General features: G+C 51.4%; 1 protein-coding gene across 3 annotated transcripts in view; it reads right to left on the bottom strand.

The window, feature by feature from the left end:
• CMIP (c-Maf inducing protein) overlaps positions 1-19,830 on the bottom strand; it is a 222,913-nt gene that overhangs the window by 28,760 nt on the left and 174,323 nt on the right. For 2 of the 3 annotated variants that reach the window (XM_032486844.1, XM_014558598.2), the window contains 6 exons: positions 17,270-17,431; positions 12,647-12,688; positions 7,912-7,974; positions 5,350-5,430; positions 1,396-1,499; positions 427-531 (listed from right to left, as the gene is read on the bottom strand). In XM_032486844.1, the coding sequence (XP_032342735.1) occupies positions 427-531; positions 1,396-1,499; positions 5,350-5,430; positions 7,912-7,974; positions 12,647-12,688; positions 17,270-17,431 (557 nt within the window). Of the gene's footprint in view, positions 1-426; positions 532-1,395; positions 1,500-5,349; positions 5,431-7,911; positions 7,975-12,646; positions 12,689-17,269; positions 17,432-17,993; positions 18,075-19,830 lie in introns of those variants that run through there. The other variant, XM_032486845.1, reaches the window with a different exon arrangement.

Below are 19,830 nucleotides of genomic sequence, written 5' to 3'. Positions count from 1 at the left end.
GCCCACAGGGGTCACCGGCTTATGAACACAGACCTTACTGGCTGTCCTCCTCCTAGACCCCCTCCTGCTGCTTCCTGGGGTTACTTCCCTAATAAGCTGCTTGCAACCAAACCCTGGGGGACCCGAGACAGTGGCTCTGTCATGCCTTCTTCCAGTCACAGATGCCAGGTGGTGAGAAATCTTCAGAATAAAACTCTTGTTCCTAAAGCCAAGTCAACACAATGGTCTTGCAGCACCAGCATTGATTCACAGTGTTTGCTTTTCCAGTCACATTCCTGGGTTCTAGGCCCTGGCATCAGTGAGCACCGGGGATTTGGCAAACACTCTTGAGACAGACTCGGCAAAAGCCACTCCACCTCCCTGCCTGGTTGGGTGTGTACTGTCCTGTGGCCTACCCAGGCCCTCCCAGCGGCGGTGGTGACTGACCTGTTGATGAACTCTTCATAGCAGGAGTAGATGGCAGCCAGGCACACAGCCACCAGGTTGGGCAGGACCCGGGGGTGGGGGCAGTGCCCGGTGGGGCCGTGCATGCTGGAAAAGAGCAGAGGGCGGGGTGAGAAGGTGACAGGGAGGCCAGGGGAGGCCCGGGTGCCGTTCAGGAAGAAGTTGGGGGTGGGGTGCTCCGATCCCTTTGTTGGGGTGAGTATATTTAGGAAATATGCAGCTTTGGAACTGGCTTAAACAGCCTATTTTGATTTTCTTTAAAAAAATGAAGAGTCATGACGATGACGCTAACGTTCTTGTCACACTTCCACGTTATTCTTGGTGTTCCGTGTATGCGCTCGCTGAAGCCTTGCATTAACTGGATAAAGTGGGAACTACGGTTCTCACCTGACAGATGAGGAAACTGAGGCGTGGAGAAAAAAAATGTAAAAATCAAAGCAAAAGCACCCCCACCCCACTGCCCCAAACAACAGAAGGGAGTAAGAATCAGAATATCTGGCTTCCTCTGGGCCAAGTCTGGGAGGCAGCTGTTCAAGTCCCCAGTGGTGACTCTCCAGGGCCACCAGGAGATCATTCCCCACACACCCAGCACCCATGGGGGGACCCGTGGAAATACTCTTATTATCAGGACTGTTACCATTTCCTGAGTTCCTACTGAGCATCAGGCACTGTGCTAGGGGCCTTCTTATATGTTAGCTTATTTAACTGCACAAGCACCCCTGGGGACAGCAGGGGAAACCGGATTAGAGAGGTACAGTGAGTGGCTCAGTGTCACACAGCAAGGAAGTGCCTCAGACCACACGTGCTCAGGAGGACCCAGGAGGCCCTTGCAGAAGAGGCCTCGGGTCGCCAGTACTCTTTTCTGGGCATCGATGGAGCGAGTGGGTCTGGCGCAGAGGAAAGCTGGCTCACAGGCCGGGATGGGGAGGGGGGTCTGGCTGGAAGACCCACCTCTGAATGAACTTCTTTACCACCTCCATCCCTGCGTTGAGCTCGTTCAAGGCAAGGATGTACTCCTGAGTAAACAGCCTCAGTCGTGGGCACTTCCCAAAGTCCTGCAGAAAGAGCAGAGGGCAGGAGTTGGGAGACGTTGCCAAGGAGGCTGAGACACCAGAAGGGGTGGGGGATCCACTCTGCCTGGAGATGATGGTGTGGGCGGCAGCGGGGAGATACCAGCCAGCTCTTCTTTCTAGAAAGCACACACGAAGACCCGGCCCCGCCACACTCCAGATCACACCCTGACAGAGGGGCCCCGCTGCTCCAATGAGCGACATCCTTGGAGAAGGATGTTTTCAGCCTCCCCGACGCTGCATGTTAGTGGATCGGCAACAGAGCTCAGCTAAGCTAGAAGCTGAGGCCCCTGCATGAAGAGAAGACTGAAGCTTGACTGTGATTTCAAACTGAGGAAGATGCCCAGAGGCCCCGAGTCCCCGGGAAGAGGGTAACAGGAAACCTGTGTGGCCTTGGGCAGCCATGTCCCACTCTGGGCCTTACTGTCCCCACTGTGGAACAAGGGCTGCAAGAATGGATCTCTAAGCCCCTTCTACCTCTGAGGTCTTATGATTCTATAAAAACTGCTTCAACTAAACCCTGCTAACTGCTGTTACCTTTGCTATTAGATTTCTGGATAGTGAAGGTCATTTTCTTGGAAACTAACATTATAGATCAGTCTAGTGGCCTTTTGATACGTGAGTGAGGGACATTTTGCCTCTTTAGCGACATCAAATATGTTCCCCTTGGAAAGCAGGAGGTCGCATCACCCAGTGGTCCACCAGGGACTATAGTCTCATCTTCTTGCTACTTGGCCACAAGAACACGCCAATGAGTGGCACGTGGGCATAGGGACCATAATCATTCTTGGGGATGCAGTTGAGCTAACTGTTTAGAATCTCTAGAGGAACATACTTAAGGGCTGCTTCCATTTGCATCTAATTTTTAAAAAAATTTTAACGGAGGTACTGTGGATTGAATCCAGGACCTCATGTATGCTAAGCAAACACTCTACCACTGAGCTATACCTCCTGTTCCCCTGTATCTAATTTTTATTTTGGCCCACTGAGTAACACTCTTTGAGACACTCAATCTAGATTCAGTTGCTCATCCATGAAATGGGGCACACGATATACTTACAAAAGATGCATTCTGAGAATGAGGGACCTTGGAAACCCCAGCACACCACGGTGGAGTGTGATCTCCCCTATTTCCCAAACGTTCAAGTGCTTCCTTAATGAGAAACACTGAACGTGGGGAGAAGGGAAGTCCCACTCTGCTGACAGGCATGTGGCTGGTGGCAGGCCAGGCACATTCACTAAGCAGTGACTAGCCACCCCACGCCAGCAGAGAGCCCCGCTCCAAAATGTGCTCTGGCCAATGACTAAGCTTTAGGGAGCATTAAATGAGTGACACCAAAGCCTGCTGTGAGCCACAATCACTGCTGAACACTCATCTCTTCTTCTGTAGGAGGGCCTAATCCCCCGGGTCCTGTCTACAATTCTCTTCTGACACCGTTCACGACGTGTAATTAGTGGATGTCAAGAGCAAGTGGGGTTGGGACTTTAAAGCATCCCCAGACACGGGGGTCACATAGAGAGAGTTCTTTAAAAGTGAAGTGAGGACGCATGCCTAGGGGTCCCTGATCTCTGCCAGGCCACAACAGATGCTATAAATTCTGGATTTGCCCTGTAGCTGTTCTGATTTTTATCCAGAAAATTACTACATGGTCAACACTCCAGGCCCATAAAACTAACCAGATATAAGAGAGATGTTGTATGGTTAAGCCTTGGGAGGTTGCCTGAATTTTGACTTTTTCCCTTAGAAATCAGATGTCCTAAAAGATCCTTATTAAACAGTCTGTTGACTGCCACGGAGCGTGGAAAAATGTTTACATGCCTGAGGAGGCACGAGCCCCGGCCAGTCACCCTGGAGGTGTGGCTCTGCCACTAACCGGTTGTGATGAGAGGAGGTCCTTGGCAAAAGAAACTCCAGAACTTTTGCTCTGGACTCTGAAAGGGCATGGCCCTCACCTCACACCACACCCACAGTGACTTTAAAGTTAACAATCAGGGACCCTTTCCTCCCAGCTGGCTCAAGCCAGACAGTGTCTTTGAAACTACTAAACCCAAATTAAGGCAGAATCCACCCCCCCGCCCCCCAAGGAGAGTTTCTTTCTTATTCCTGGAGAAAGAATCAGATGGAGTATCCCTTTCCCTGCGTTCAGAAAACAAGAAATGCATTTATCTCAAATTAAGGAGGTTTCAGAAATAAGCAACAATTCAATTCTGGGGTGTGATCACTCAAAGAGGACGGTCGAGAGAGTCCTCTGGTACCAACAAAGTTCAGCTGGTAGCGGCTGCCTGGAGTGCTGTGTTGAGAAATTCTGAAGTGACCTCTGGGCTCTGCAGAAGAGTGCTGTAATCGATTAATGATGTCTGCCATGAGTGTGGGCTAGGGCCTTGTGGCACATGTACCCTATGTTTCCATTCCTGATTGGGGAGCGGGGTAAACCTATACTCTAGTCTTTGGGGGCATGGTGTGGAGGCAGGAAAGCTGTGAGCAGGTCACCCTTTCTCAGAGCTATTTTCATATGCTGCCTCTTGATGGGGCCGGGGGCAGTAGTCACAGTCACCCCACAACTGACTCAGTGGCCCAACCTGTGCAGCAATGACACAGATGTCTCCTGCCACCCAGGTGACTTCAATCCAGGCTGGTGGCCGGCTCATCAGAGCATGCTGGGACACCAGCCCTTGCTTCAGACTGTCTGCTGCCTGGTACGATACATGAGAAAGCACAGCCGCCCAGAGGTTCCTGGAGCAACCTTTCGAACTTTCTGGGTCTTGGCCTTCTCATCTGTAGAAGGAGGTCCTGGGCTGTCACGAGGGTTACAAGACATAATGCAGTGGGGCATCACACTGAGTCCGGCTCTAAATGGTGCACCACAAATATCTGGTTGTTCTTATTTGCAGCTGTGGCCCTGGGGCCGGTTAATGGACTTTGCTAAGCCTGTTTCCTCACGTGTCATATGGAGAAAACAGTGACATCTGCTGCTCTCACTGGACTGATGAGAGAATGCAAAAGGGCCAGCGGTCATGAGAGCCCAGTTCACTGAGTGTGCAAGTGCCCAGCCCACTGTGAGAGTGCAATGAAATTCTGCCCATTTGAAAAGAAATTAACTGAAGTCCATACTTTATGCAGATTTCCTCAGTTTTCCCCTAAGGTCCTTTTGCTGCCCCAGATCCCATCCAGAACACCCCACTACACTCAGCTGTTGTGTCTCCTGGGGCCCCTAGACTGTGGCTGTTTCTCAGACTCTCCTTGTTGTGACGACCCGGCGGTTCTGAGGACCGTCAGGTGTTCTGCAGAACGTCCCTCAGCTGGGAATGGTCTGAAGTTTTTCTCACGATCACACTGGGGCTGTGGGTTTGAAAGAGAAGACCTCGGAGGTCCAGGCCCGCCTCCTCACATCACATCAAGGATATGTGCCATGCTGTGACTGACCACTGTTGATATTGACCTTCACCACCTGGGCAAGGTCACGACTGTCAGGTTTCTGCATCCTATGGCCACTCTTTCCCATCTTCCCCTGTTCATCACTATGGGCAGCACCCACTTAAGAAGCGAGGAGTTCACTCTCCCTCCTCGAGGGCAGAGTTTCTACAGACATTATTTGTGACTACGCACACACAGGAGACTTATCTCTTCTCCTCAGCCACATTCTTACTGTGAAAAGATTCTTCCTGTTGAATTAATAGCAAAATATTTAGCCAACTGGGACAGGCTGCATGAAAACTTCCAACTTACCGAATCCCAAACCCAGTCCCTGGCCAGCAGCCGGCCAGCCCCACTCCCTGACTCTCTGGAAGAGTGAAAGCCTCTGCGGTGCGGGTGCTGGGTGTCGGGAGAACTCACCATGTTATGCTTGAGGATTCTCTGGACCACGGGCGTGAACACTTCGATGACCACCATGGACCGGGGCCGCTCTCTGCAGTGCTGGGGAGACAGGAGGACATGGTCAGCGCCGAGCCTGGTGGGGTCCAGCTGGGGCCGCCCGGCCCTGTGGAAGCCCTGGCTGCGGTCTGGGGCTCCTCACAGCGCTCAGGGCAGTGAACCCAGCCCTGATGCCTGGGTTCCCCTGCGGAGTATTGCTGCACAGCTTTTTGTTCATTTTGGGGGAGTAACTGAAGTGCATGGGGATGGGATCTTCTGTTTGCTTTCTGTTTTGATCTTAAAGTCTGAGATTGTTTCAGACGGTACAGACAGGAGTCCGTCCCACCAGGCCCCCTATTTAACAGGCCGAGACTTCTGCAGCACTAAGGTTCGGAGGGCGTGGTCTAGCAGTGGAGCCTCCTGAAATTGGGTGCGAGAATACCAGGGGTTAGTTTTCGGATGTTAGAATCTCAAAAATTCTGTGGCCTCTCAGCTGAGGGCTTTGACAAGCTGGCTGCAGTCTGCAGGCCACACATGGCCCTTGGGTGTGCTTAATCTCACCAGCATGGGGGTTGTTTCTCAAAATGAAATCGAAGGCCTTCGGGTGGAGCAGGTGAAGCCCCTGTCTGGGCCTGAAGATGCTGCCTTTCCAACCCTAGGAGAGGACACTGGACTTCGGATATTAGAAATCGGGCTTCCCTGGACAACCCTAGAAGAATAAACTGTCCCCAGACCTCAGGGTTTGGGCTTCCAAGTCTGGCAGGAGAGGCTGCTGGGTGTGTCCAGGGAGCTGGCCAAGCGGACCTGGTGGAGGAGGCTTTGTTCTCTCAGCCTCTCTCTAGTTGAGCTGTATGGTGGGTGAGGTGCTGAGGCTGCAACTCCCATCCCCAGAGGGAAAACAGGCCCAAATCTCCAGGCTCGTGTGGCTAGGCTCCCCCTTCTCCAAACGGCAGGGCAGCTCTATGGGGTGTTCTACAGGGAAATGCCAGAAAGGATGGCTTCCTCCACATCACTGCTTTTCAAACTGTGCCACCAGGAGCCCTCATGTATGGATAACTTGGAACAAAGGTCCACTTTCTAGAACAGATGCTGGAAAACCATGAGATTTGGGAGAAACTGCACAGCTTGGGAAAACCAAGAAGCAGGTTTGGATTAACCTGGACAAAACAGCAGAAAGGAGATGACCCGCCGGCACAGGAAAGGGGCAGCTGGCCATCCTCTGAGGAGTCCAAGCTCTGGATCTGAGCCCCCCTGGCTCGGGGGACTAGAAGGCCTGTCTCACTTGTCTTCAGTCTCGCCAAGCTGCTTCTTTCCTTCGTGTTCCCCGGGGGAGAGGCCTTGGCACAGCACAGGACCCAATGCCCAGGGGGAGGCCTGCTCTCACACACACACACACACTTAGCCGCACACTCGGGGCTCACCACTTGGACCAGAGGGCACTCACTGGCATGTGCCCACATGCCCACTGGGTAACACAACATTGTAAACCGACCATACTTCAACTAAAAAAATAATAATAAAGAAATGCACTGGGCACTTCAGGCAGCCGTCTGGGCCCACCTTCTGCTCTGTGGGTCGCTGGAAAAGGTCTCCTGATGGAGAGATGGGGCAAAGAGGACAGTGCGATCCTGTCCCCCTAAACCTTATGTCCCCTCACACACACACACACACACACACACACACACAGCACACTCCCTGAGTAGGGGGCAGGGGGCAGGGAGAGGGCAGGAGGGCAATAAGTGCACCACAGTCTCCCTTCCTCCAGAACCAGCAGCCCCAGGTGCCCGCTCTGCCCCATCACGTGCCTGTCTCCCTGGTGGACACAGCACCCCCCACCCCAAAGGTCAGCACATGGCTGTGGAAGGAACCAGCTCAGTGAAGGGGTTCAGTGGGAGTGAGCCCAGGGGAGCGCTGGGAAAGCAGCAAACTGGGCCCTGTGACTTCCCAAGGACATCAAATCATTGCATTTAGAAAATCACCCAGCAGAGAATTGCTCAGCCCCTGGGCTGCTGAGTGTGCTCTCGGAGCGAGGGATGCCTGGTCCCTGACGTGCCCTGGGCACGTTCCGTGCAGATCCCACTGTGAGGCTGGCGCTGGGTCCCTGGGACCGGATGTCCTGCTCCTGGGCCCCTCCAAGCTAACCTGGCATCCCTGGCCAGACTTCCTTGCTCAGGGAAAGCCCTGCGGCCATGTCCCCGCTGTGGGCCAGCCGGTGCTCTGAGGCGCCCTGGCTAATAATAGCCGAGCTCTGATGTCAGGAGCCCAGAAAATCTGCTGCAAACGTCTCCCAAGACAGCCACGAAGATATTTCAAGGGAAACCCAGATGCCTCTCCCTGACCCACTAGTCTGGACCCTGGGCCTCGTTACTGCTTGTCTGGCAGAGAGGCTGTGACCCTAAGAACGGGGTGTCTTTAGCTGTGTCTGGGCCCGGACCTGGGTCCAGGGGTCGGGGGTGGGGGGCGTCTAATTTTGGGATTTCAGCAAATTTTGCAAAACCAACCCCCACCATGCCCAGATGGAAGGCAGGCTGCTTCCTGCCATACCTTGCAAAAGAATTCACAGAGATCTGGTGGTGGATGGTTGTTTTCCAGCAAAGGAGCGATTGCCTGAAAGACAGTGAACAAACGTCAGTCGGAATCTCTTGGAAGGAATCGTACGCGGGTGTGTCTACATAAGAGGTGGGAAAAGCACAACCTCCCTTGTCATCCTCTGGGTGAAAACAGCCCATTCTCAAACTGGGGAATGCATGACAAGATGCTAAAAGCTCTGGGCTGGCCTCCCCCAAATATATACCTCCAATGATGCCTATCACTTTAGGGGTTTCAAGACCTGCTGGTATCCATGGCCCCCTGACTATGAAGCAAGATGCGTAGTGTCTATAAGCCCAGGCTTTGGGGGCGGAGCCCTGGGTGCCAGTCCTGGTTCTGGCACTTCCTACAGTGTGTCCATTAGAGCAAGCTGTTTCGTCTCTCTTAACCCTGGGGCCCCACCTGGAAGTGGAGCAGAGAGCAGCACTGGGAGGTGAGTGGAGCTAATCCGTGCAGAGAGGGCTTCTCAGTCTCGCCCTGTCAGTACCTGGGGCGGGCACTGCTGGTGGTGCAGCTGTCCTTGTCTCAACCCCCAACCCGCGGTGACAATCAAAAATGTCTCCAGACACACTTCATTTTGTATGAAGGAAGCTTAGACTGTCTAACGTCCCTTGAACTCATTCCTCGCCAAGCCTTCTTAGGCGAGCTCTACCATGTGACTGCTTCCCCCACCATTCCTGAGCAAGGTCCCCGTGGCCCCAATGGTATTTGATTCTTGGTTTTTTGCCCCTTTCATAATTTCTGTTTTAATCATCTTGCTAAATTTCAAACTCAAATAAAAATTTGAACAACTGGGAAGAAGTGTGTCCAGACATTGTCAAAAATCAGCCCCAGCGGAGAGCCCTTGGTGTAAGGTGCCTCACAGAGCCTGGAACAAGGCCAGCTCTCTATAAACATTTGCTATGGGCTGCTTAAAGCCCAAGTGAGGTCCTCTCATTTTCCCGTTTGCCACACTGGGCACAATGGTAGGAACCAGAAGACCCAGGAGCCGGCACCAGGACTAGTGAGCTGCATGATCCAGTACAGTGGCCACTAGCTTCCTGTGACTGTTGAGATTTGAAATGTGGTTAGTGTGATTGAGGAACCACACTCTTAATTTTATTTCTTTTTAAAATTGTTTCTTTCATGTCAGTTAAAATGTGGAGCCATGTATGGCCAGTAGCTGCCATACTGGACAGTGCAGCCCTGGGCGAGCAAGATCCTGGGCCTCCTTCCACCTGCTGGTCAGCCTGACCATTGGCGCCGGGAAGCAAAGCCTCACATGTGATGACTTCATTTTCCACGGTGGGGCACTCATGTAACTGCCCAGCTAGCCATCATCGCCTCCTGGTACCCGCTGTGCTTTCCTTTCCCTAGTGGTCCCGAAACAGGCGGAAGGCCCCACAGAGGGGTCCCCACCCATACCCAAAGGCCTTGCTGTGGGAATGGATCAAGGAGAGATCCACACGACAACTCTGTGGGGTCAAGCAGTAGTCATTCCCATTTGTACGATGAAGAGACAGAGGGTCAGGGAGGTTGTTACAAGTCTTGCCCCAGGCACAGGATAATGACTGTTTTAAACCGTATTATTAATAAAAAGCATGTATATTTTTGTGGAATATTGCTATGAGCCGAGTCCTCTGCTAAGCATGTTAGGTGCATTCGCCCATTTAACCATCCCAGCAGCCCCAAAAGAAAGGCACTGTCATTACGCCCATTTCATAGATGAGGAATCTCATGCTTAGAGGGTCAAGTTAGCTGGAAATGATCTGAATGGCCATCTAGTTAAATAAAGATTCTACAGCCAGTAGAAAGAATGGCATAGACCAGTGGTTCTCAACTGGGGTTGGCTTTGCCCCCTACCAGGGAATATTGGCATGTCTGGAGACACTTCGATTGTCACAACAGGGGAACGCTATGGCATCTAGTGGGTGGAGGCCAGGGATGCTGGACATCCTACAATGCTCAGGACAGCCCCCACCACAAAGAATCATCCGTCCCCAAATGTTACTAGTGCCTAGAGTGAGAAACCCTGGAGTAGACTTAAGTAATCTCCGAGACATGTTGTTAAGTGAAAAAACAAACAGAACAAAACACATCCTGCATCACATCATTAATGTTAAAAGTAAAAAATAAAAACACAACTGTATCTGTCTGTGTGGGTTTGTTACCCTCTGAAAACCTCCAGGGCTGTCTCTGAAGGGGGCGCTGGGATGGGGTGAAATCTTTTTTTTTTTTTTTAAAAACAATTAAAATATACTCACTGCAAAAGCACTTTAAAGAATATTTTAAAGATATTTTAAACAAGATTAAAAGTTCTTCCATTACTCGCCCAAGGTCACAGATGATGTAAGGTGGGCCCAGGGTCTGCATTTGGCTCTGAACTTGAAACACACTCAGCTTTAAGCCCACGTTCTTCAGAGCACCTGGGGACACTGCCAGGGTCTGGACTCCGGGTCCATGCTTGTCTAGTGACCTGCCAGCCAACAATTACCTATTGCATTGATGCCTGACTGATGGGTTGAATAAAACCAACTCAAGTTACTCATGAAAGTACTTAGGAAAAAGAAGTACATAAAAAAAATACCAAGCCCCATTGGGAGAAGACTAATTGCCAACAGGTCAAATCACAGAATGTAATTGTTGGCATGAAAGGAGGCTGCAGGAGGCTTCGTGGTAATGGTAACAGCATCGGTCATAAAGAATGCTGAAAGCAGGGCTGTAAAACCCAGGGCTGAGGGTCAGACCCTCAGATCACATTCTTCCGTGTTCTCAGGCATCCCCGCTGAGCAGGGAAGCTCAGCCCAGGCCAATTAAGGGGTCAGCCTGGCCCAATTAGCTGGATAAATGCAAGCCTGGATTTCTCAGATCAAAATTCCTTTCCCAGGCTCCTCCCTGGTCCAGAGCCCTCACCCTCCTTCCGGGGCCAAGGTGCAAAGGGGGACCCACAGCTGTTGCCAGCAGGGAGAGGAAGATGCCAGCTCCTTCCTGGCACCCATGTCCCTGCCTGCTTCTCCACCAGCGAGAGTCTCTCTGCCTTTGCATGTGCCGGGCTCCCTTCCTGGACTGCCTTTCCCTGGAGCATCCTATCCAATCTTTAAGACTCAGCTCTCTCACCTCCTTTGTCATCTTCCTCCCAGGACCCTCCCTGAGAGAGGAGATCAGGTGCCTGCCCTCTGTGCTCTGCTAACACCCTGAACAAAACTCAATCCCTGATCATGCAATTTCTTAATTATCTGCCAGGTTCTCCCAGCACACAGAATATCCCTCAGTGGCAATTCAGTCTGTGGAACTGAGATCAGTATCTGGCACAGGCTTGGACTCACATGTCAACAAATGTTTGTTAAAAAAATTTATTAATTCATAATATATTAGAGAAAGGTGGTGGTGGGTGACTGGGGAGACCCAGGCTGACGCTTTCCCTGTTCTAGCAAGAGAAGGCAATGAGTGGTCAGGGCAGAGCATGGGAAAAAAAATCTGTATTTTTAGCAAACACCCACTGAGCACCTGCTATGCGCCAGACACTGTGGTTGGGGCTCCACAGAAGCTGCTGCCTTTATTCTCCACAGAAAAAGGCCCAAGGCTCACCTCCTTTGGTGCCCACAGGACCCAGATGGGGCAAGGAGGTGATCTTCAGGCTGGGCTCACCAGGGCCAAGTGGGTGGGCTCCTGAAGCCCTAATGCAGCTCAGAGGACCAGGGTGTCTGGGATGTTGCCGTTGTGTTGGAGGCTGCAGCCACAGGACCTCTTGGGCAGGTGAACATCCCAGGTCCTTCCCTGGGCACACAAAGCTCAGCTTCTCACTTCCACTTCAAATTCTGCCCTCCTGCTTCCTACTTCCTTATGCTTATGCTCCAGCAATTCTGAAGCTTCAGAATGTTCCATGTTGCCTTAAAACTCTAAGCATGTTTTGCTTTCCCTCTCTGGAATGCCTTCCCCCTGTTATGCCATCTGGCAAACTCCTAGTGATCCTTCAAAACCCAGCTCAGACATCACTGCCTCTGGGAAGCTCTCTGGCTTCTTTCTCAGGTGAGTTAATCACTCCACTCTACATTACATGCCTCTGTTTGCAGTGATCTCATTTAATAGATGATGAACTCCTCAGGAGCAGGAGCTGTCTTAGTTATCTGTGGCTTCAGATACACACAGCTCAGTGCCTGGCACCCTGGAGGTGCAACTTCGTTTCTTTCTTCTCTCTGTGAGTCATGTTTCTTAGCTTAAAATCACCCAGGAAGGTATTCTACCCCCTAAAATGCTTACATTATAGTCAAGTCCCAGAAAATACCATCTCACTTTGCACATCAGAGGAAATTAAATCCAGGTTCTATTTGTGGATTAATTAGGAGACATTTCCTGGGGCAAGAAAGAGAAAGTTTACCTTTCAGCTAATAGGGTTATGCCTGTGAATAAATTATGTGGTCTTTGCCATCTCCTGCCTTCAACTCCCTGCGGCAGACCCGGGAAGGAGGAGGCGATTAAGACACATTTGCTACAAACCTCAAAGACTGATAATTACACCCCCTCCCTGCTGTCAGTTGGGGCTCTGAAATGTGCAAAGGCAGGAGGGAGACATGTCTGGCTTCATAGGAAAGACAAAACTGAGCAAGGTCGCTGTGCTGGTGAATCATGCTGGCCCTCCAGGGACTCACTCAAACCCGGGAGGGCGTGGCCAGGGGAGGCGGGCAGAGCGAGAGGGACTGGGGGCACTTACCACAATGATGTTTTCATGCTCCTGGGTCGTCAAGTTTGTGTTCTAAAGGATGAACAGAGGATGCAGGAGGAAAACAAAGCAAAAAAAAAAAAAAAAAAAAAGAAAAATTAATGAAATGGAACATTTGTATCTCAAAGGTCCACACAGTTTCAAACTGCTTTCAGCCTCTCAGGGAGAATGCAGCTGTCACTTTTCTTTTTTTTTTTTTTAAATTAAACAGATTAGAAGACTCTTAAAGGCAGGAAGGGGGAAACTATGGCTCTGGGGCAGGGAGAACTGAGTTCCAAGTCCCTGTTTCACCACTTGTAAATTACGGGGACCTTGGACGAGTCACTTCTCAGTGAGACAGTTTCTTCCCCTGTAAAGGGGGATCCCTTCTTCCTGTGCTTGGCGCCAGGAAGAAACATGTAAAGAAACAGACTCGAAAGTCTTGACTTTATTCCAGCAAGTCTTTTAGGGGTGGCAGGTATAGTATTTCAGTGGTTCTCAAACTAGGTTCCCAGGGAACACTAGTGTTCACCATGAGTTGGCCCAAGATGTTCTGGCTTAATTAAAACGCTAGCAATTCACCTGCAAAAATATTCAGTTGAATGGATTAAACTTACTTAATTTTTAGTATTTTCCCCCCTCCCCATCTGGAATTTTCTTACACAGCTGGTACCTGTTACCACCACCCTGTGTACGCTAAGGGGGTAAGGGATGAAAATGCAATAAACACGAGATAGTGGGAAAACTCAGACACAGCCACTCCTGCTCTGACTGCCTGTCTCGGTGGACACGGGCTTTCAATGGTGTCAATTCACATTTTCCAATAGCCATGTTTGCTGTTTATAGCACACCTCCCCTCTGGACAGTAAGCTGCAAGATCAACTGTTTGCACGTTCAAGAAAGAGCCCCATGGGCTGAACAGGTTTAAAGAGCCTCTGGTATCTGGTATCTACAGCGTTTACCCCAGCTAAAGCGAAAGAAAAGCTAGTGAGCCATGAATGTGCTTTTGTCCTGTAAGCTGGCTGCCCAAGGGATGAAGGTGGCTGCAGAACCACGGTCAGTGCCTCAGCTCCAGGAGCGTCCAGGTTCCCATGGAGACAGCCTGACCTAGGTGCTTAGGATCCAGACCACACAGAAGGATGTGTTTTTGGATTCCAATGCCTTTTTCTTTTTGTGGACCTTGTGGAATTTGAGCAGACTGTTTATGGCAGATTATTAAACACCAGCGATTTCTCAGCCGAGGGCAGATGAAAGCCTGGTTAAGGTCTTTCCTCCTCGCTATGCCTCAAGCACCGTGTCGGGGCTCTGCTACACTCCTCCCTCCCATTTCCCCTTCTTGTGATAGGCTCTCCTCCCATCCCAGTGACAGATGAGCGACCTGAGACTCAAAGACGTGCAGTCGCTTGCCAGGGAGCACAGGTAACAGGTGGTGGGGTGGGGATTTGACCCCTGTCTGTCCTGGTTCCAAAGCCTGTATCTCCTGCCACTGAGCTACAGTTTTCACCCACGCAAGGGGCAGTTCCATCTTTCAGGCTGCAGTGGGAGCTCCAAAGGGACCAGTAATCTCTCACCACACCCATGCACCTTTCCAGGAAGCGCTCTCGGCAACCACAGATGCTGCTTCTTTTGTCCCAGTCACTGGTGACAGCACATGCCATTCCTCAGGGCAACTTCTCTTCACTAAGGCCATTTCTGACCTGGGGTGGAGAGTGCTCTCTAACAGCCACTGCATTAGAGGGAACACTTGAATCCCAAACTGAGTGGCCACTCCAAACACTCAATCCAACAAAAGCCCAGGAAGTTGGGGATGCCAGCTTTAATAGCCCCGTTCTCCCTCTCCCTCTCTTGGGATCCTGCCCACCTTCTGGTCGGCATGGTGATGCCTGGTGCATCTTAGGAGGCAGCCTTGGGAACGACTTGAGCAAAGAGAACAGACAAGGAAAAGAATCTAGTCCACATGCTATTAACACAATAGGGCAAGGAGGAAGGAGGGTTTGTTTTTCCTCCCATCCCCTCTAGACAGCTAGCTGAGGGTGCTTAAGGTCAAGTTCACAGCCATCTCCTATGACAAAAGAAATGTGACCATTTATCAACTGGTCCTACATGGCAGGCACAGTGCCAGGCACTGTATACATATTAGAGCATCCCATACTCAATTCTATGAAATGGGTGCTAATCTTAGCCTCGGCTCACAGATGAAAATGGCTCTGAGAGATCTAGAAACATGTACAAGCCCAGTGAGCTCCTGAGGGGAGAAGCAGGTCTTTCTGGCTCCACGTACCTGCTCTTAACTGCTGTCCTGCGTGGCTGGGTCTCCCCACTCAACAATCTCTACCATCAGGTAATGTTACATCTACGCACAAGAACATGAGCTTTGCAATCGGGCAGACTTGGGCCTGGTTCCTGCCCACCCCTCATCCAAGTGACCCTGGGCAGGCGACTTAACCCCACAGAGCCTCTGCTGACTCTCCTATCCATCTTAATCCTTACCCTGCAGAGTCGCTGGAAGAAATGGAAAAGGTCAGGTGTAAATGCCTGCCGATGTGATCGTCACAGAGCACGTGCTCAAAAAATGTGTCACTTGGAGAGGCATTAAGCTCACTGGAGGGGACGCAACCTGGGGGCTCTGTCCCCCACAAATGGCAGCTCTCATCAGCAAATCAAAGGTAATGCTGACTCCTCTCCCCACCCCCCCGGACACCCAATAGACGCACACGCACAGCAAATACAAGCTTCTTCCATTTTTTCCCCCTTTAAATGCCTTTGTCTCTCTGCCCTAGTGCTTGGTGATCAGCTGACTTTGAGATCCTTGATCTAAAGCCTGAGAAATGAGGCAAAGCACACGAGCATGTGGTCACATAAAATATATCTGAGATGGGAGAGAAATCCCGCCAGAGGGTGGCCACAGTGTCATCTGCCACCTTTGCCATCATCCTGACAATGAGCCTGACTTAACAATGGTGTGACAGTGGCTGAAGCTGGTAGGGCTGATGGGGTGGGTGATGCAGCCTTATAGTGACATACAGACAGCCCTAAGGTGGATGTCCAGCCACTCCTCCTTACTCGGCAGGTCACTTAGCATCTCTGGGCCTCAGTTTCCCCATCTGTGAAATGGAGACAGCAAGGCCCATCTCTTAGGGAGAACACAAGGGTCAGACGAGATGCTGTGTGTATGGCACCTGGAGCTGGCCTGGCACACAGCAGGTACTTCCTGAGGGTCAGCTGCCTCTCCCTTCTCCAGACAAGAAGCCAGCCCCTGGCCTGCCTATGGGCTTCTCCTGCTCAGGTGGGAGACCTGGACTTGCGGTTGGGCGTATGGCACCTGGCCTCAAATTCCAAACCTTGACCATGATTCATTTCAGAGCCCAGGTTGCGACTATTCTGCAAACAAGGGTCTCCCACCCAAGGACAGACAGTCCTACTTCTCTACTTCCGCCTGTCTCGGCCACCCACTTTCCACCTCGTGCCCCACCCCTGCCCAGAGCAAGGGACCCTCTCCATTCAGCAGACAAGGGAGGCCTGGCCAGTTCCTGGACCATGGGCAGTGATGAGCCTGGGCCTGCAGAGAGAGTGGAGGGAACATGTGCAGGAGTCCGAGGGCGTGTGGGAACCAGGGGGAGAGAGACAGAAATCTCTCTGGTGGCCATGCATAGTTTAAACCAGGAGTCATTGACTCTAGTGCCCCTAGGGGGCCAGGCAGGCAAATAAATGAGCACATTAATATTTGAAAAGCGGTTAGAATAGCACTGGAATAGAGTAAATAGCAAGATGTTTCTGAAGGCCCCTTGGCCTTCTACGGAACAGCCCAACTGACTGCTAAGCCACGTGTCCCACTGTCCCCACTGCTGGAGCGTGAGTCCCAGGAAGGCAGGGGTCTGTCTTCATCCAAAAGCCCAGAACAGAGCCTAGCCCATGGCACACACTTGAAATGTGGGGCTACCCGGCAAAGTCGACAGCTCAGATTGGTGGCACTGAGGAGCACCAGCTGCCAACTGCTGCTGGATTTTCTGACCGTTTTTAAAGAGAACTTAAAACTTCCATTTTGTTGTCTAATCTCTTGATTTTTAAAACCCTGTGCGAGTGAAACAAAGTATAGCTGTCGGCTGTGGGGGGTGATTAGAGCAGAAAGCCATGTCTGTCTGGACCTCCAGTGCTGGGAGGGGAGATGGAAGCGGGCCAGCACCGGGTGGGGAGACGGAGGTGGGCCAGCACCGTGGGCACAGGAGGGCAGTCTGAGGGCTTCACGGATGTGCTTCCATCTCAGGAATGAACTAGATTCTGAAAGCAGCTGCCATCATCACCACTACCAGCCCAGCCTCTGGCCAAGACCAGCACTGGCCACAACCTGTCCCAAATCTGGTCTAGGGGCACGGCAGGGTGGCAACAGCTCTCCCTTCGTCCTTGGACGCTGGCTCAGCTGGAAGCACTGGGGGCAAACCTCCTTCTCTGCTCCCTTGGATCGCTGGGGACCACTCACTTCCTTCAGCAACAGGGAGACAACATAGATTCAAATCTGATTCTGCTCTGGGGTATGGGGTGGGGCTTGGGGTGGGGCTCAGGGTGGGTAAAGGAAGACAACTCCGAAGTTGGGGAGGGGGGCATAATGCGAAATCAAGCCAAGGGGAGGCGTGTTACCTCTGAGAGCAGTTTCGAGACGATTTCCAGTGGGGCTTGGTTGATGGAGTCATCCTGCAGAGGGGACGTCAGGGCCATGTCCACCAGAGTTCGGATCTCCTTCAAGACAACTTCCCAACGGCTTGGGTTACTCAGGACTTTCTTGTATTTGTAAATCTTTTTCTGGTTGGGAGAGAGAAAGAGACCCAAACATGTTACTGAAATGCCGAGGGCGTAAGATACAAGATGATTCAAGAATCAGACGCACTGGATGTAAAAGGCCCTGAGAACCTGTTGGCGTGGACCTGCCCCCTCCACGAGAATCCGATACCCCAAGATGGCAGGGTCTTGCCTCAAGTTGCAGGCTGCGTTTCAGACAGCCAGGCCTCCTGAACACTAGAAGAGTAATTTCCACTCCGCTTCCAGTGACTTAAAAGAAGGAATGAAGATACATTTCTCCTTCAGACGCTATCTTCTGCCAAACTTGTTTCCCAAGTATTCAAATGCAGTAGGAGCGGAAGCATTCACCGTCCACAAAGGGACGGACTTTGGACTTTGATTAGGAGGCACTGTTTCTGCTCATCTTGATCATACGAGGTCCTCTTGGAGAGTGGTGCTCAGCTAAGAAACCCGATAGACAGCCTTGGGGCCTGGGATTCTTTTCCAGCTGGGTGGGCACGTGGGGACGGAGCCCTGAATGGCCCAGGGCCGTTCCACCTGAGGAGTGAGACAGGAGTGTCCTCACCTCTGCTGGGGTGCCGCATCCAAAGCTGGTGAGCAGCTCAGGCTGGGGCCGCGGCTCCCTCCACATGAGGCCCGGCTAGTTCCGCCCCTCTGACATCATGGAAACAGAAGCCCTCTCTGAAGGCTGAGGTCTCAGCCAGCGCTCCCCGGGCTCTGCAGCTGCCTGCCCCACTGCCGCCCGCTTGCTTGGGAGTCTCGCTTTCTAACTGGATAAACTCCTTCATTAAGTGCTCTGCTCCTTGGGGAAAACCTAATTTTAATGTCACTGAGCCCACAGCCAGCTGGGTCACATGTCACAATCTCTGAGCCAAAGTCTGAAGGATGGAAGGAGGAGATGAGGCTTTCCCACTGGCCCCTGAGGTTCAAAGACAAGCTCTGCAGGCCGCTGGGGTCTCCCAGACCAGTTAGGTTCTGAGTTAAGAATTACAAAGGGTCTGGGAAACCAGTGTCTAAAATGAAGCATTTAGGGGACATCTTCCACATCAAACTGAGTAGTCCATTGTGATGAGTGAGGCACCGTGGTGGAACAGGAGGCAGACTTTGGAATCAGACAGACCTGGTTCTTCCTATGAGCAATTTCATCCCCCGAGCCTCAGTTTCCTCTTCTGTAAATTATGCCTGAGGATACCTTGTGGCCTCCTTCAACGTGTAACCCTTATAAATCCTGGACCCACATGGTATGCTCTCTGTACAGAGTTACACTCAAAAGCACAGTCCAAATAGAACAGTCCTGTAACAAAAAGGGAACCCAGATGCTTAACTTGTCTCTTTTGAAAAACTTTAAAGGGATGAAATGTACAACCCACGGTGATACAGACAGTATCCCATTTTCTTTCTCCCATTTTTTTCACACTCCCTGATTTTCTGGAGCCTCTTACTTGCTAATCACACCCCATCGCACCCACACTGTCACCCGTCAACTGCTGAGTTAACTCACACATAAGTTTATTTCCCCCTCAGTGTGCAGATCTTTTCTCCCGTAAATCTCCGTACTTGGTCTCTCCCTTCTTCTCCCTCCTCCCTCTAAACTCTGCCTCCCCCACCTCCCTCCCTCCCTCCCTCCCTCCCTCTCTCTCTACCAGCCATTGACGTAAAGACAGCACAGTTTTCATCAAGTGGGGAATGAGGAAGAGTGGAGACATTTACTTGTCAATCACTTTAGATCCTATAAGGACCGGAAGAAATGCGTGGCAAGTTCAGGGGGTGGGGTAGTGAACAGTAAATATGCTATCCATGGGGATGATGGTGACAGTCAGTATTTGCTGAACCCCATGACTTGAAGGACAAGACACACCCAGTTCCCTGAGGCTTCCCTGGGACCGTAACTAGACTTGGTTCTAGCTACTGCCAGCCAGAGTCTCCTGCCCCGCTGTGAGCCAGGAGCCCTGCCAGGTCTATGCAGACGCAAAGTGCCCGAAGTCTCAGGCAGTGCAGACACTTCCAAGGCAAGAACCTGACCCATCCCTGCGGATGAATGCTCCTCTGAGTACTGGACACTGCGGTTTTGCTCTGTGCCCAGAGAATTGCTTAATTTTTAAATGACCATGAGATGGTCACAGGAACCCACCATATATTAAGCCCCAAAGAAAACCACAACGACACACAGCCACATCTCCCCACTGTAGCTTCTAGCCTGGAATATGGTCTGGGCTGTAAGTGCCCGCTCTTCTAATCAGCTGCTAGTGGTTTACTTTGGAAAGAATAATGACTTCATTCTTTTTGTGAAAATCAGGCATGCTCACTGTACGATATTTAAACCATGCTGAAAAGCACAAACAAGAGGATAAATGATAAAAGGCCTCAAAAATCCCACAACCTACAAAGAGCCATCATCAATT

The sequence above is a fragment of the Camelus ferus genome, chromosome 9, assembly GCF_009834535.1.
Source record: "Camelus ferus isolate YT-003-E chromosome 9, BCGSAC_Cfer_1.0, whole genome shotgun sequence".
Taxonomy (NCBI): Eukaryota; Metazoa; Chordata; class Mammalia; order Artiodactyla; family Camelidae; genus Camelus; species Camelus ferus.
This window is presented reverse-complemented; position numbering and strand designations above follow the sequence as displayed.